At 46.7% G+C, this 13,825-nt stretch overlaps 1 protein-coding gene across 1 annotated transcript in view; it reads left to right on the top strand.

The window, feature by feature from the left end:
* Positions 1 to 258: 258 nt before the first annotated feature.
* The window catches only part of LOC147626345 (uncharacterized), a 35,644-nt gene continuing 22,077 nt past the window's right edge, over positions 259 to 13,825 (top strand). Inside the window, exons 1-5 of the mRNA XM_086816487.1 lie at positions 259 to 401; positions 478 to 583; positions 1,764 to 1,808; positions 1,930 to 2,038; positions 2,150 to 2,435. Coding sequence (XP_086672613.1) covers positions 324 to 401; positions 478 to 583; positions 1,764 to 1,808; positions 1,930 to 2,038; positions 2,150 to 2,435 — 624 coding nt within the window. The 5' untranslated portion in view covers positions 259 to 323. The remainder of the gene's footprint in view (positions 402 to 477; positions 584 to 1,763; positions 1,809 to 1,929; positions 2,039 to 2,149; positions 2,436 to 13,825) is intronic.

Below are 13,825 nucleotides of genomic sequence, written 5' to 3'. Positions count from 1 at the left end.
GCATTTTTTGTAGAGGTGCACGGAAGTTTCGCCTAGCTTGACGACATCTAGTTTCAGTAACTACTCTGAAATAGAAACCTGCATTTTTGTAATACGAGTAACCTCACCCGTCTTGGACGGGTAGGAGCCTACCCGTCTTCGAACCTCCAAAGTGCGTGCCCAAGCCTCTCAATTCTTGCCACGTAGCAACCCCAAGACTCTCAATTCCCGCCACGTAGCAGCCCGTGAAACTCTTTCTTTATATAATAATAATAATAATTTCTTTTCATTTCAGTATGTTCAAGTGAGAGTGGTGTGTAAGGATAGCTTGGGTCGACAGAAGCATGGCTGATGCACCATCCTCCGAGAGGAAAACAGAATCACCGATCGCCCAAATGATTGAAATGTTGCGGGCTGAAAAGGTATGGCCGAAACACTACCCTTCTCTGTCAACAGAACTACCTTTTGCCCATCTTCATTCTTGGGCACTTCTTGCAGTATGCAACTACCAAAGAGGAATCGGAAGTCTTAGTGAAATGCAGCAGCAGAGTCAAAAAACATGGGATTCAGGGCTTCGTAGCAGCAGGCAGTGCGGTTTGGTCAGGTGTGTAGTTTGCGCCCCCCTCCCTCCCTTCCTCCGTACCCACCCACACACACACACCCCCCCACACCCCGGGGGCCAAGTAGATCTTTCTGTAGTCCGAAGGCGGTAGAATTATGGCGGCAAATGGCCCAGATGTGACTAGGAGCTTGCCCAGATTTGGAGCCGGGACCTCCCCCTTCCCAGTCACCTATTGGCTGCTCCTTTCTCTTTTGTAGGCGAGGCGCTCGCACATACACACACCCACATACATACATAAATACATATGAATTCGATCCATCTACACTTGCACACACTTACATAGATACACATCCACATCCACATCCACATCCACATACATACTCTGCAGGCACACATGTTACATATGCACAAATGCACATTTATATTACATTCATATATACATTTACACATACCTACATACACATACATAGATGCATACATACACCTACGTACATACATACATCAGATACACACGACGTTACACACAATTTATATATTACATACATACATATCATCTGATTGCACCCATGCACACACCCAAATACATAATACATACATATTACATTCATCTACACACACACAAAAGCACAAAAATTGAACATAATACATACATATTACATTAATCTACACACACACAAAAGCACATAAATTGAACACACGGTAGCTTTGTGTGTTATGTTTGTAGTGTTTTTGATTGGCTAATGTGGGGAAGATGTGTTTCTGTATGGAATTGATTGGTTGATATACCATTGAGCGTGCAGCGATAGTGAATTTAGTACTCTCTCAAGAGAAGGCGTTGCACTTGAATCATCATCAATCTCCCAACATGTACTCAGATGTAAGGGTAGGTGAAATGACTGCAGCCACAGCCACATCACTTTTTCCGCTAGCCTCAGTTATCGCAGGACCCAGGTCAAGGGTGTTTCAGATTTTTACAACTTTGCCACCTGAGTGATAGGAAGCAGAGGAGGAGTGGGGAGTGTGGCATCCCTGATCTTTTGTGCACACTTTTCCTCCATCTCTGTCCTAGTGATAGGATGGGGAATGACTTTGGCACATCCTTGATTTAATGTGTAGGATGGATTGGAGGATGGGATGGGATCCATTGGTCTGCTTTTTTAGTTGCTTCATGGAAGGCTTATATGCTCTCTAACTCTTTTGTATTGTTATTTTGGTGAGACAGTTACTGGTGGCTTGAATCTTATGCAAAGACTCACTGCAACAGTAGGTGAGCTCACATCTAGAGTATGGCTCATACAAATTGGTGTGTGCAGCACCTAGGCATGTGCTTTGAATCTACCACCGCTTTTTTCTAGTCCTTGACTATGCTTTGGAATGTTTTTACGTAGCTGGGGCAGCTGCAGGTGCCTATCTGATAGCAAAACACTCTGTCAACCCATGTATTGAAGATATTCTTGCCCTTGATGGAAGCCACCTTCAAGAAAAACTAGCTGTTATGTGAGTTGTATGTATTATTTGTTTTGGGCTGTGGAGCTTCCATTCAAAGCATGATTTGTGTGTTCTATTTTCAACATGTATGTAAGGATTGAAGCGTGATTAATGCTCTAGTTTGCAGAGAGAGCAAGCTCATAACGTCCAGATACGAACTCTTTTGGAAAAACATTACTATCTTGAACCGCTTTATGATGATAGTAGTCAAGATATGCCTGGTGTCGTGATGCGGAGGCGGGAGTCAGCAGGAGCGTGCTTGGAAAAGCCTAATGTAGAAGTAGGTCATTCAGATGATGACACACATTTTTTGCAACAAGAGAATAGGCTTCCCAAGCCGAAACAATCAGCCAAAAGTGGAGCAACGGACAATTCACGGGTGCATGGTGGCGGTCATGCCCATATGGTGAGTCTAATATATATTCATTTGTAAAGGCTGTACAAAATACTGCTTTAAATTCAAACTTTATGGAAGAAAGTATATTTTAGATGCTCTTTGGTGTTCGGAACGATAGATGTTCCTTTTGGGCTCTGCCCACCCTTCGCAACAGCCAACTTCCGTGTCTGGACATAACAGGGCTAGCATGAGACCAGACAGTTTACTTTATGTGAACGGATTATGGGTTGTGGCTCATTATTTTGGGAGTTCCTTTGTGGGACTCAGACCTTGGGAGGGGGGACCTCACACGGGCCTAGCTAGTGGTTAGCCCACTGGCTAGTTGCATCAGTGACAATTGTGAGGACAATGGGTAGCAAGGGGTGGGTGCATAATTCAGTGTGGAGCCAAACATGTGTGGGTCTCGATCTAGACAATCCTCGAGGTGGGTCTAGGGCTACTGAGCTTTGTAGGTTGGTACCATGCATGGTATGGGACGTGTACTCACCTACTGACTCTTCTTATTTTTTTTCTTCTTCTTCTCTAACTAATTATATTTGAGCTTTTATACTTTGCATATGTATTCTAGGCATGGCGAGGGTAATGAGTAACCAAGCAAGATACATATCTTTGCCTTTTGCATTGCCTTTGTCCTTAGATCATTAGGGACGTGTACTTAGCAGTCACAACCAAAAACTTTCAAAGAGGCAATGTCAAGCTTGTTTCCAACTCAATGCTTGCTCAAGGCTCATGGTATGCACAACAGTGATGGGAGCTTTGTTAGGTTCTTTTAATTTGAGCAAGTCAATAAATGACAATTTTTAAGGACAAGATTCCATAGGTGATTGAAGTAGAGGCCCTACTCGTGCGACCAAGATTTGTTTCGAGCCGTAGACTCAAAGCTAGAAAAATTTAGGCCTTCACTTAGATAAAGACATCAATGTTGTAGAGATAGGTTAGAAAATTGGTTTATATTTTGGGACATAATTGATGATGCAATAGAGAGTGGTGGTGTAGAAATCGATAAAGTAGTTAAACTCAATGGTGATGTGCAAGAAATTAGGTATGTTGGTATAGCGGACCTACAATTGGGAGGTGAGTCCACCGCCTACTATTTTCCTTGTGTGAACTATGTGTGCATGGGTGAGTGCGAAGATTCTAGGCTATAGATGGAACTTCCTGAAACCGGCCTTCAGAAATCTGATGGGCGGTGGAACAAACACTCGCACACAAAACACTTCATCACCCATGAGAACCTGGAAAAGCAAAACAAACAGGGGAGCTAGAATGCTCCTGCAAATAGTACAAGGACACCGATTGGCCCCAAAACGCAGTGGCGCCCCTTGCGGTATTTCTTTACTTGATCAAAAATGAGTACAAAGTACAACTTGTCGAATCCTTTACCAATAGGATTCCTTTTAGCTTTTCACCCAGGACTTTTTCCAATAAGAACTCTCGCTTAGTACATCAAAGCACTCTATAGAGTAGGCGCACCATTGGTGGACACAGATAGAGAGACCACAAGCCCTCATGATGGCACGAATGATACGCAGCAAACCGTCAGTACCTCATGACATTATGCGAGCAGAGTTTGCTGCGCCATCCTATGATGGTAGAGGCCATATTTCAGACTATATGCATGCTAGACAGATTCAGAGAGATGCCACAGGACGGATTGTCATCCAGAGCTTTTGAGGCATCTAGACAGCTGGCTGAGGCGGGAGACAGAGGATCATGGTATGCACAGGTCACACATTGGTTCTCACAGCATGGCCTAGACATGGATCATCTACCACCATTCCAATATGACAGGGATGCACCACATATCCGTCTCTCTCATAGTGAGAGGAACAGAGATTTGAGACAGGACCTATGGTGGCAGCTCTATACACGAGAGACATGGATATCGCCTACACAGCCTCTTCCACCGAAGATGCTATACTACAGAGATCACTTTATGAGTATCACTGATGATGGATTTATAGAGAGGCCTAGATACATGGAGGGCTTTTTACCACACGGCTCCCGAGTGGCTATTGGTCAGCTTAGAGTTTCATCACATAGATTGGAGATTGAGACTGGCAAAGCAGCACAGATCCCCCGAGAGGAGAGGGTATGCAGATTGTGCAGAGAGGAGGTGGAGAGTGAGGAGCATTATGTATGCAGATGCAGAGCATATACAGCCATCAGAGAGAGATATCCCATTTTATTCAGAGAGCCACATTCCCTACGCCAGATCTTTGAGGCAGCAGACCAGCGCATACTGGGGAGATTCATTCTAGACATACAGCGTCACAGAGAGACATCATTACAGGCTCAGACAGCTCCAGAGGGGGGACGACTTTTTCAGAGATCCATCCCACTCCCAGCCCCTACACGGCAGGGAATTACTCTCCAGAGAGCAGAGACACTCAGAGCCCGCAGGAGACAGAGGACACCTGGCTTTCGGACACCACGCCTATACCAGAGAGAGATGACAGAGATCAGAGATCAGTTTCATAGAGAGGGTGCGGAGCGACTGGCTCGCTTCAGAGCACACCCAGGCATGTTCTTCAGGGAGCTGTGGACACCCCCTTCATTGATGTATACCATTTTATACCCCCAGTATGGTACAGGATGGAGCTAGCTAGGTTGCATATCATGATTGTATACTCCATGCATATAGCTTTGCATTCTCCTAGTAGTAGAGCTCCATACCCTCCCCCACTCATTGTACTTATTGCACACCCAGATTCAGCTTTTTAGTTCAGTACTTTTTCATTTTGTTGGGATGACAGAGGATACCCCATACAAGTACACCGATTTGTCTCATAGGCCGAGTTCGGTCTTTTGGAAGACGTTAATAAAATCTTTCTTTCTTTCTTTCTTTCTTTCTCTCTCTCTCTTGGAAGAAGGTGAGCTGAAGGAGGCACCGAGGGGCTAACAGCCAAGGGGTCTTTCTCTCTATCTCTCTTCGCAAGCAGGTTCTGTTAACGAGATTGGAATACAGAGGATCAAGCTACATATGCACAGGATGAAGTTCTTGGAAGGGATATGTGTAGCTCTTCATCTTGGACTTATGTGTATACAAGGATTGCTTGACACGTCCTCTATCTTTCTCTCTCTAGGTTTTTGGCACCGTGATTGGATGGTGCATATGTGGATTTATCTGTCATGGAAATAGGACATTGGTCTTTCGAGAAGAAACAGGACTTTGGTATCGAGGAAACAGGCCTATGGTTTATGGGATACAGGTCTTTGGTTTATCAGATACAAGTCTTTGGTTTCGTGTGGAAAGCATGTCTCTGGATTCATGTGAACAAGTTCTAGTTTTCTCTAGGTTACATGCAGGCTGTGACTATAGGAAGGACATATGGTTTGGTACAGCCCTACTGCTGTTTGGAAAAGGGTTCGTGGGATCCATGGTTGAGATGGAGAAGACCTTTTCAAGCAGGGAGGTGTCCCCGTGTCAATCTAGCTCTGGCTGCTGAACCCATGGTGAAGCGTGTGGGTGCTTGCAGAGAAGGTAACATCTGACACTCGTCTGGCTGCCCAACTATCTGCAGAGAAATTCTTGCTTGATGCTTGCCTGGCTACCCATTGCTGGTTGCCTCCTGGCTGCCCTATATTGCCTGGCTGTAGTCCACAACTGGTGTCACCAGCCTGGACATTTCCCAGTCTGAAAGGGGTCTGGTGGACTCCAGGATGTTTAAATATTTGGAAAGAACAAGCTTTGGGAATGGGGGATTATCCTAGAATACAAAGGACCACACTCCTAAAATTTGACCACACTCCTAAAATTTAGGAGAGTTGCTATTTTTGGCTCGACTCCGATTGAAATTCTGTTCGCGTCATTACATCTGGAATTGAGCAGATACCAAGAGTTGGCAAAGTGTCCATGACAGAATGTCTACCAGTTGGGATATTTTTAGAGAGAAAGTAAATGGAATGACCCATCTCTTAGATTGGGACATGTGGACCAAAGTGAGACAAGTGGCCTGACACTTGTTAGAAAGTGGATCAAAGTGAGACAAGTGGCCTCACACTTGTCACTTCAGCTATTGTGTGGCTCTCCACTTGTCATTGTAGCCTTCCCTTGCCATTTTAGCTCATGGGAGGTCCAAATCTATAAATTGGAGCCCTCTTTCTTCATTAATGGAGGCTCTCTTGCTGCACGCTAGCCTCTACCACCGTTACAGGCTGCCCTAATGATGGCTACTCTCTTTCTCTCTCTCTTGAAGGCTGCCCATGAAGAATACCGGCTGTTGGGGATTGTTTTGGAGGCTTCCATCGCGAAGAAATACTGAAGCCCTTGTACTGGCTGTACCAGCTTTTGTACTTGTTGTACCACCCATTGTACCAGTTGTACTAGCTTTTGTACTTGCTATACTTGCACCAGCCACCGTATCGACTGTACCAGCCACTGTACCTGCTGTATTAGCCATTGTACTGGTTGTACCAACCATTGTACCTGCTGTACCGGCTGAATGGAGAGTTGTACTTGCTGTACCCTTTCTATTGCATGAAGACCCGTGGTTTTTGGGGAAGAATCAGTACCCACACGGAGGTATATGGATTATATTGTTGGCTCGGCATTTGTACAGCCTATGTTCTGGCTCAGTTGCCTCGTGTTGGGCTGTGTTATGGCATTTGTATATGGATAATCCGGCATCTCTCGTGGGGAGAGTAAGGCCCTCAAAGCTTGTACATGATAATATTCTCCTTGGGTAATAAAATACTCCAAGGGGGGGGTCGGCCCATTCCGGCCTCTATGCGGTGTCACGTGTGCAAGCTCCATTTTCAGCATTTGTGGATGTTTTGTCCAGCTTTTATGTTTTATGCAAAGTGATGATGGATATGTGTTAAGGCTGTGGCCATGTTTAAATGTTTTAATATGCATTGATGGTATCAACAAGTGTGTCAAAGGCCCTAGTCCCCCAGGCACCTGCCGCGAGTTTCATTGGTATCAGAGCATAGGCTTTCTTGGAAGCGGAGGCTTCCTTCTATCAATAAGGAAGAGAAAAGATCTGGAGTGGGGACCACACTTACCATCATTGCTATTAAGCATGGCCAGCCACTTCAGAGCCTATGAAGCAAGAGCATGAGCAATAGACAGCTTGGTCTAAGGATTTATGAAATCACAAAATTTATCTTGGAAGTATGGAGTTGGCTTTATGTGCACACGTTTAGCACTCTTTTCATATGGATATCGTGGATTACATTATCAAGCTTACAGGCAAGCTATATGGAGATATATCTCAGGATATCTTAAGGATATGGTGATGAGATATTTCTTTTGGCTTCATGACCAACCTGGCAAAGAAAAGCTAAGTATACTTTGAGTTTGCAAAGTTGGTGCTTTGGCTATTTACTATGAAGTGTTTTTGATGTTCACTAACCCTTGTATAGCTATGCAAGGAAAAAGGTGTTGTTGTTTGCCTTGAGATGGTTGAATGAGAGAGAGAATTAGGGTTAAGAGTTAGAGTTCATGTGTGGGAGACATACACAGAGAGAACAAGGGAGAGAGAGAGTTGTGGGGATAAGTCAACTCATGGGAATGAGTGTGTGACTCCCCTATCACACATGTATATTGCACTAGTATACATAGTTCACTTAGTACATTAAAAGTACTAAGTGTACTATGTATTATAACTTATGGGCTTGTACACACTATAAGGGTGGGCATAATGCCTTTACCCCAACAACCTCCCACTTAAAGGCAAAGTGCCCTTAAATGAAGGAAAAGAAAAATCAGCATGTACATGATAATATACAAGGCCATATCAAGGCTGAAACTGGCCTCATCCAATGCCCATCAAGTGTCTGCAATGAGCAAACCGCTCCGGAGGCAAACTCTTTGTCAACACATCAGCCGGGTTGTCATCCGTATGAATCTTAACAAGCTGAATTTGCTTGTTCTCTATCACCTCTCTGATGAAGTGATACTTCACATCCACATGCTTCGTCTTTGCATGAAAGACAGGGTTCTTTGCCAACTGGATGGCACTCTGACTGTCACAATGCAACAATGGAATATCCCCTGTATAACCCAAATCAACCACTAACCGAGATAGCCATAATGCCTCCTTGCAAGCCTCTGTGGCTGCAATATACTCGGCCTCTGTAGTAGATAAGGCAGTGCACTTCTGCATCCTGGATATCCATGACACAGCACCTCCTGTGAATGTAAATACATAACCGGTAGTAGACTTCCGGTTATCTGGATGACCGGCATAATCCGAATCCGTGTAACCATGCACTAATGCATCCTGTTTGCCAAAACATATACACATATCCTGTGTGCCCTTCAGGTATCTCATGACACCTTTCACTGCTTCCCAATGCTTCTTGCCAGGGTTGGCCATGTATCTAGAAACCACTCCCACTGCAAATGCAATGTCCGGCCTAGTAGCAACCATGGCATACATGAGACTGCCACAAGCTGAGGCATACGGAATCTTAGCCATATCAGCCCTGCCACTATCTGACTGTGGGCTGTCCATAGCACTGAGTTTCACATATGGAGGCAAAGGAGTACTAGTTTTCTTCCCCCCGTCCATATTGAACCTCTGCAAAACTTTGCCAATGTATTCCTTCTGAGACAAATACAACACATGCTGATTTCTGTCCCGAAGTATCCGCATACCCAAAATGTGATTTGCATCACCCAAATCCTTCATATCAAAGGTTTGATGCAGCCTCTGCTTCAAGGTATCCATCTCCTTACGAGATTTCCCGGCAATCAACATATCATCAACATACAAGATGAGGATCAATAGACTGCCATCCAAAGCTTTCTTGGTGTATAAGCAGTGATCTATGTCACTTCTCCTGAATTTCTGGGATTTCATGAATGTATCAAATTTATGATACCATTTCCTTGGTGCCTGTTTGAGCCCATAAAGACTCTTTTTCAGCTTGCATACAAGCTTCTCCTTTCCACTCACTGCATAACCCTCTGGCTGTTGCATATATATCTCCTCATGGAGATCACCGTGAAGAAAAGCAGTCTTCACATCCATCTGAATCAAGTCCAGATCATCATGTGCAACCAAAGCTAACACAGCTCTAAGTGTGGTCATTTTGACCACTGGAGAGAAGATCTCCTCAAAGTCCACACCATATTCCTGCTTGAAGCCCTTAGCCACTAACCTAGCTTTGTATCTTGGCTTTGCATCTGGTGCAACTTTGAGCCTGTAAACCCACTTGCATGGCAAAACCTTCTTGCCTGCAGGCAAATGCACCAACTTCCATGTTCCATTTTTGTGCAGAGAATCCATCTCTGACTTCATGGCACGCTCCCAAAGAGCCTTGTCTGCCCTCTGTAAAGCCTCCTTATAACATGAGGGTTCCCCACACTCAGTAAGCATCAAGTAGTCAACCCCTGGAACAAACCTGTCAGGGGCTTTGGAGGGTCTTGTGGACCTCCGTACCCAATGACCATCATTTGCAGGTTGCTGTCCAGCCTGCATATCACCCATTGGTGGCTCTTGTTCCATGCCATAAGGCTGAAAAATCATGCCCGGTATCTCCTCTAACTGTGGTATATCCATAGGGATATCTTCTGCCATCTCTGGCTGTCCATTTGGAACATTTTCAGCACCATTTAAGGGCTGGTTTTCCTGCTGTAATGGCTGATTTACAGCCCTTGGTTGTTGTCCATGATGTCCATCATCATGAAAGATGACTTTGCTAGGCTCCTGTTGCCTTGCAGGCTCCTTATACATGCATGTTTCATCAAAAATGACATCATTGCTGCGTATAATCTTTCTATTCACGGGATCCCAAAGTCTATACCCCATTTCACCTCTGTCACCATATCCTAGGAATATGCATTTGTGAGACTTAGGATCAAGTTTGGTGCGCATTTCCCTACGTATGTGCACGTACACAACGCAACCAAACACTCTCAAGTGCTTGTATGACGGACGCTTCCCTGTCCATACTTCTGTTAGAATATGCAGCGGAGATGATGACCAAATCTGGGAACACAAGAGCAAAAAACGCAGGCAGAAAAACAGCACAAGAGAGAGACACATGTAGGCGTGTAACTCTGCTCTATATACACAAGATCCCGAGATATGATACAAATGAGGTATGGGGGTTGAGGACCTATATATACTCCCCTAGAGGGCAGTCGGCCAGCATCAGAGAAGCCCACGACTGATAAATATGTCCCACGACTGCATACAGGCAGTCGGCCAGCAAACAGGTGCCCACGACTGATGAAATCCAGTCGGCCAGCAGCCCAGTAGCCCACGACTGATCAACATGGAGTCGGCCAGCACTGGGGTGCTCCTGGCATCACCTGGCAGCCCTCCCAAGCCTCAGAAAAATGGGAAAAAATAGGGGAAAAATACGGAGTGTGGGGAAAAATGGGAAAACACCTCATAAGGGCAGGCACACCCACAACAAAGGCCCTGGTGTATAAATCTAGACAGGAGATTACTTCTAACACCCCCTCTCAGCTCCTGGCTGTGTAACCAACCACTGGGAGCTGGGGTGCCGCCTGAGCAAATCCTGAGAGCGACTTCGTGAAGAGGTCCACCGTACTGTCCTCCGTCGAACAGAACTCCAGCAAGATGTCATCAGCAACGATCTGTTCACGAACAAAGTGCCTCTGGATGACCATGGGTTCCTCCAATGGAAGCCCAAACCTGCCATGCAACCTCCTGCTGCTCCGTAGAACTGCTCCTGGGCCTGAAGTAGATCCCCTCGTGTCCGGATCTCCTCCCCAAACCGAGTCACTCCAACCGCGGAGTCGGACTCCATCCAACAATCCCCCTCCTGTGTAAAAGAGTCTCTGATCCTTCGCATGCCGCAGAAACCACAGGAAACACGATCCTGCCTCCCAAAGAGACATCTGCAACCAAGAGCTCAACTACCTCATCAGGAAGCTCCCGTCCAATCCGGTGTCCATCAACCAGATCAATGAACCATCCAGCTTCTGAGTCACAGAGACATCACACCGCTCACAAGGATCAACACCTGTTACGGTGCATAAACAAGTCCTGGAAACCCGATGAAACCTGTCAACCATCCCCTCCGAATCCGGAACCACAAAGCCTGGAGAAACCACCTCCTTCTGCAAGCAAACACCTGTCACCTGCCTGGCTTTCCGAAAGGTCCCCGTGGAAAGAACATCCTCAACTACTGGAAGTTCTATGTCCCGAACACGACGAGACATCAGAGCATAAGTGACCTGTTCAGCTTCCTCTGACTCACGAACACAAGAACTACCAACATCAGCACTGGAAAGTTCCTGCCAACTGCTGCCATCTACTGGCAAGCTATCCACCATCTGGTCCCGGAAAGCCCGCACCTGCAGCGTATCCACACCTGAGTAGCTATTACCACACTGCCACTCATCACAATCTTGAGGACCTGGGAGAGAGAGTGCTGAAAGCCTGTAGACTCCATTCTCCACTCCGCCTTCCCAAACCACTTGGCCTGTTGCTTTGTCCCGGAGAGCAACAAAATGCTCATCAAACTCCACCCGTACGCCAGTCTTGCAAACCTGATGCACTGACAACAGATGAAAACCAAGTGCCGGAACATACAACACCTGGGAGGAATGCTTCCCCCCTCTGCCATCGGGAACTATCTCCATCCTGCCCTCACTGTGAACTGGGATAGTGGACGTATCCCCAGTAAGAATATGACCAGAAAGCCTGCAGAGATCCTGTAAACCGGAGCGGGAAGGAGTCATGTGCCTGGAAGCACCACTATCGAGAATCCACTCCCGAGTATCCGTTGCGGAGAGTCCTCCAATCTCCTCCCTGCCTGAAGAAAATGAAGCATCGGTGTCCATCACCTCCAGGTGCACAAAAGCCGGAGTCTTCATGATTGCTGAGGAGTCTTCACCCTTCTCGGTCTTCCGCTTGGGACACTGCCTCCAGTAGTGGCCTTTCTCGCCACAATCATTACAGGTCCTCTCTGCCTTTAGCTTCTCGCGGTCAGCGTCGGACATCTTCTCAGAAGACTTCTCCGATGAAGCCTTCCCCTTGCCCGAGTTACGGCCTTTCGACCGTTGGCCAATAAAGGCCTCCGAACCTCCACCCTGACGAGGGTTCGTAAATCGTTCCTCCTGGTCCAGGACCATGGGCACAAGCTCCTCCCACGTGATGGTGCTGAGCCTGCCTCTGGTAATCAACGACGAGTAGAATGCTGAGTACGAAGAGGGCAAATGTGACAGCAACGTTATGGCCATGTCCTCTGACGATATCTCCTTCCCAGCCTGGAGAACTTCCTGCTGAAGAGCCTGCAGCTTGTTAATATGCTCCCGCATCGTCGCCGACTTTGCAGGGCTCATAACCCGCATCTGTACTTCCAAAGAAATCCTCTTCATGGGTGATACCCTGTTGTACAGAGAAGCCAAATGCTGCCATATACCTCTGGCCAGCGTCATGTGCTTTACATGATTGATTACCTGTGGTGTGCAGTTGAGGAAAATAAACGAACGGACCCTGGCGTTGACACGATCCCACATCTGTGTCTGGGCCTCCCGGTCCTTTCGGATCGACGGTAACTCCCCTTCCTCTACTTCCGGCCGTGGAACACCAACAACGACGAAATCGGCGAGGTCGTAGGACTCCAGAACGGATTCCATCATCACCTTCCACATGCCGTAGTTGCTCCCATCCAACTGACGGTCCACCGGGAACGTGGGGAGTGTCGGGATCTTCACATGTCTCTCGGCCATCTCTAACAGATCTGCCATAGCGGGGATGTACTCTGAAAAGGGTGGGTGGGTGGGAACAAAGAAGAACTGATACCTGCAAGTGGCTGTCCAGCAAATCAGCCCGCCTTCCTCTTGCTTCTCCTCTTCCCGAACAGTCCAAAACAGTCCACCAATCAGCCACAAAACAGCCCCCTCTTGCTCACACAAATCCCAAGACCTATCTAGAGCCTAGGCTCTGATACCATGTCAGAATATGCAGCGGAGATGATGACCAAATCTGGGAACACAAGAGCAAAAAACGCAGGCAGAAAAACAGCACAAGAGAGAGACAGATGTAGGCGTGTAACTCTGCTCTATATACACAAGAAGATCCCGAGATATGATACAAATGAGGTATGGGGGCTGAGGACCTATATATACTCCCCTAGAGGGCAGTCGGCCAGCATCAGAGAAGCCCACGACTGATAAATATGTCCCACGACTGCATACAGGCAGTCGGCCAGCAAACAGGTGCCCACGACTGATGAAATCCAGTCGGCCAGCAGCCCAGTAGCCCACGACTGATCAACATGGAGTCGGCCAGCACTGGGGTGCTCCTGGCATCACCTGGCAGCCCTCCCAAGCCTCAGAAAAATGGGAAAAAATAGGGGAAAAATACGGAGTGTGGGGAAAAATGGGAAAACACCTCATAAGGGCAGGCACACCCACAACAAAGGCCCTGGTGTATAAATCTAGACAGGAGATGACTTCCAACAACTTC

The sequence above is a fragment of the Cibotium barometz genome, chromosome 22, assembly GCF_041138505.1.
Source record: "Cibotium barometz isolate CiBa-2024 chromosome 22, ASM4113850v1, whole genome shotgun sequence".
In the NCBI taxonomy this organism is placed as follows: Eukaryota; Viridiplantae; Streptophyta; class Polypodiopsida; order Cyatheales; family Cibotiaceae; genus Cibotium; species Cibotium barometz.
The sequence above is the reverse complement of the archived record's forward strand: the minus strand, read 5'-3'. Positions and strand labels throughout refer to the sequence as shown.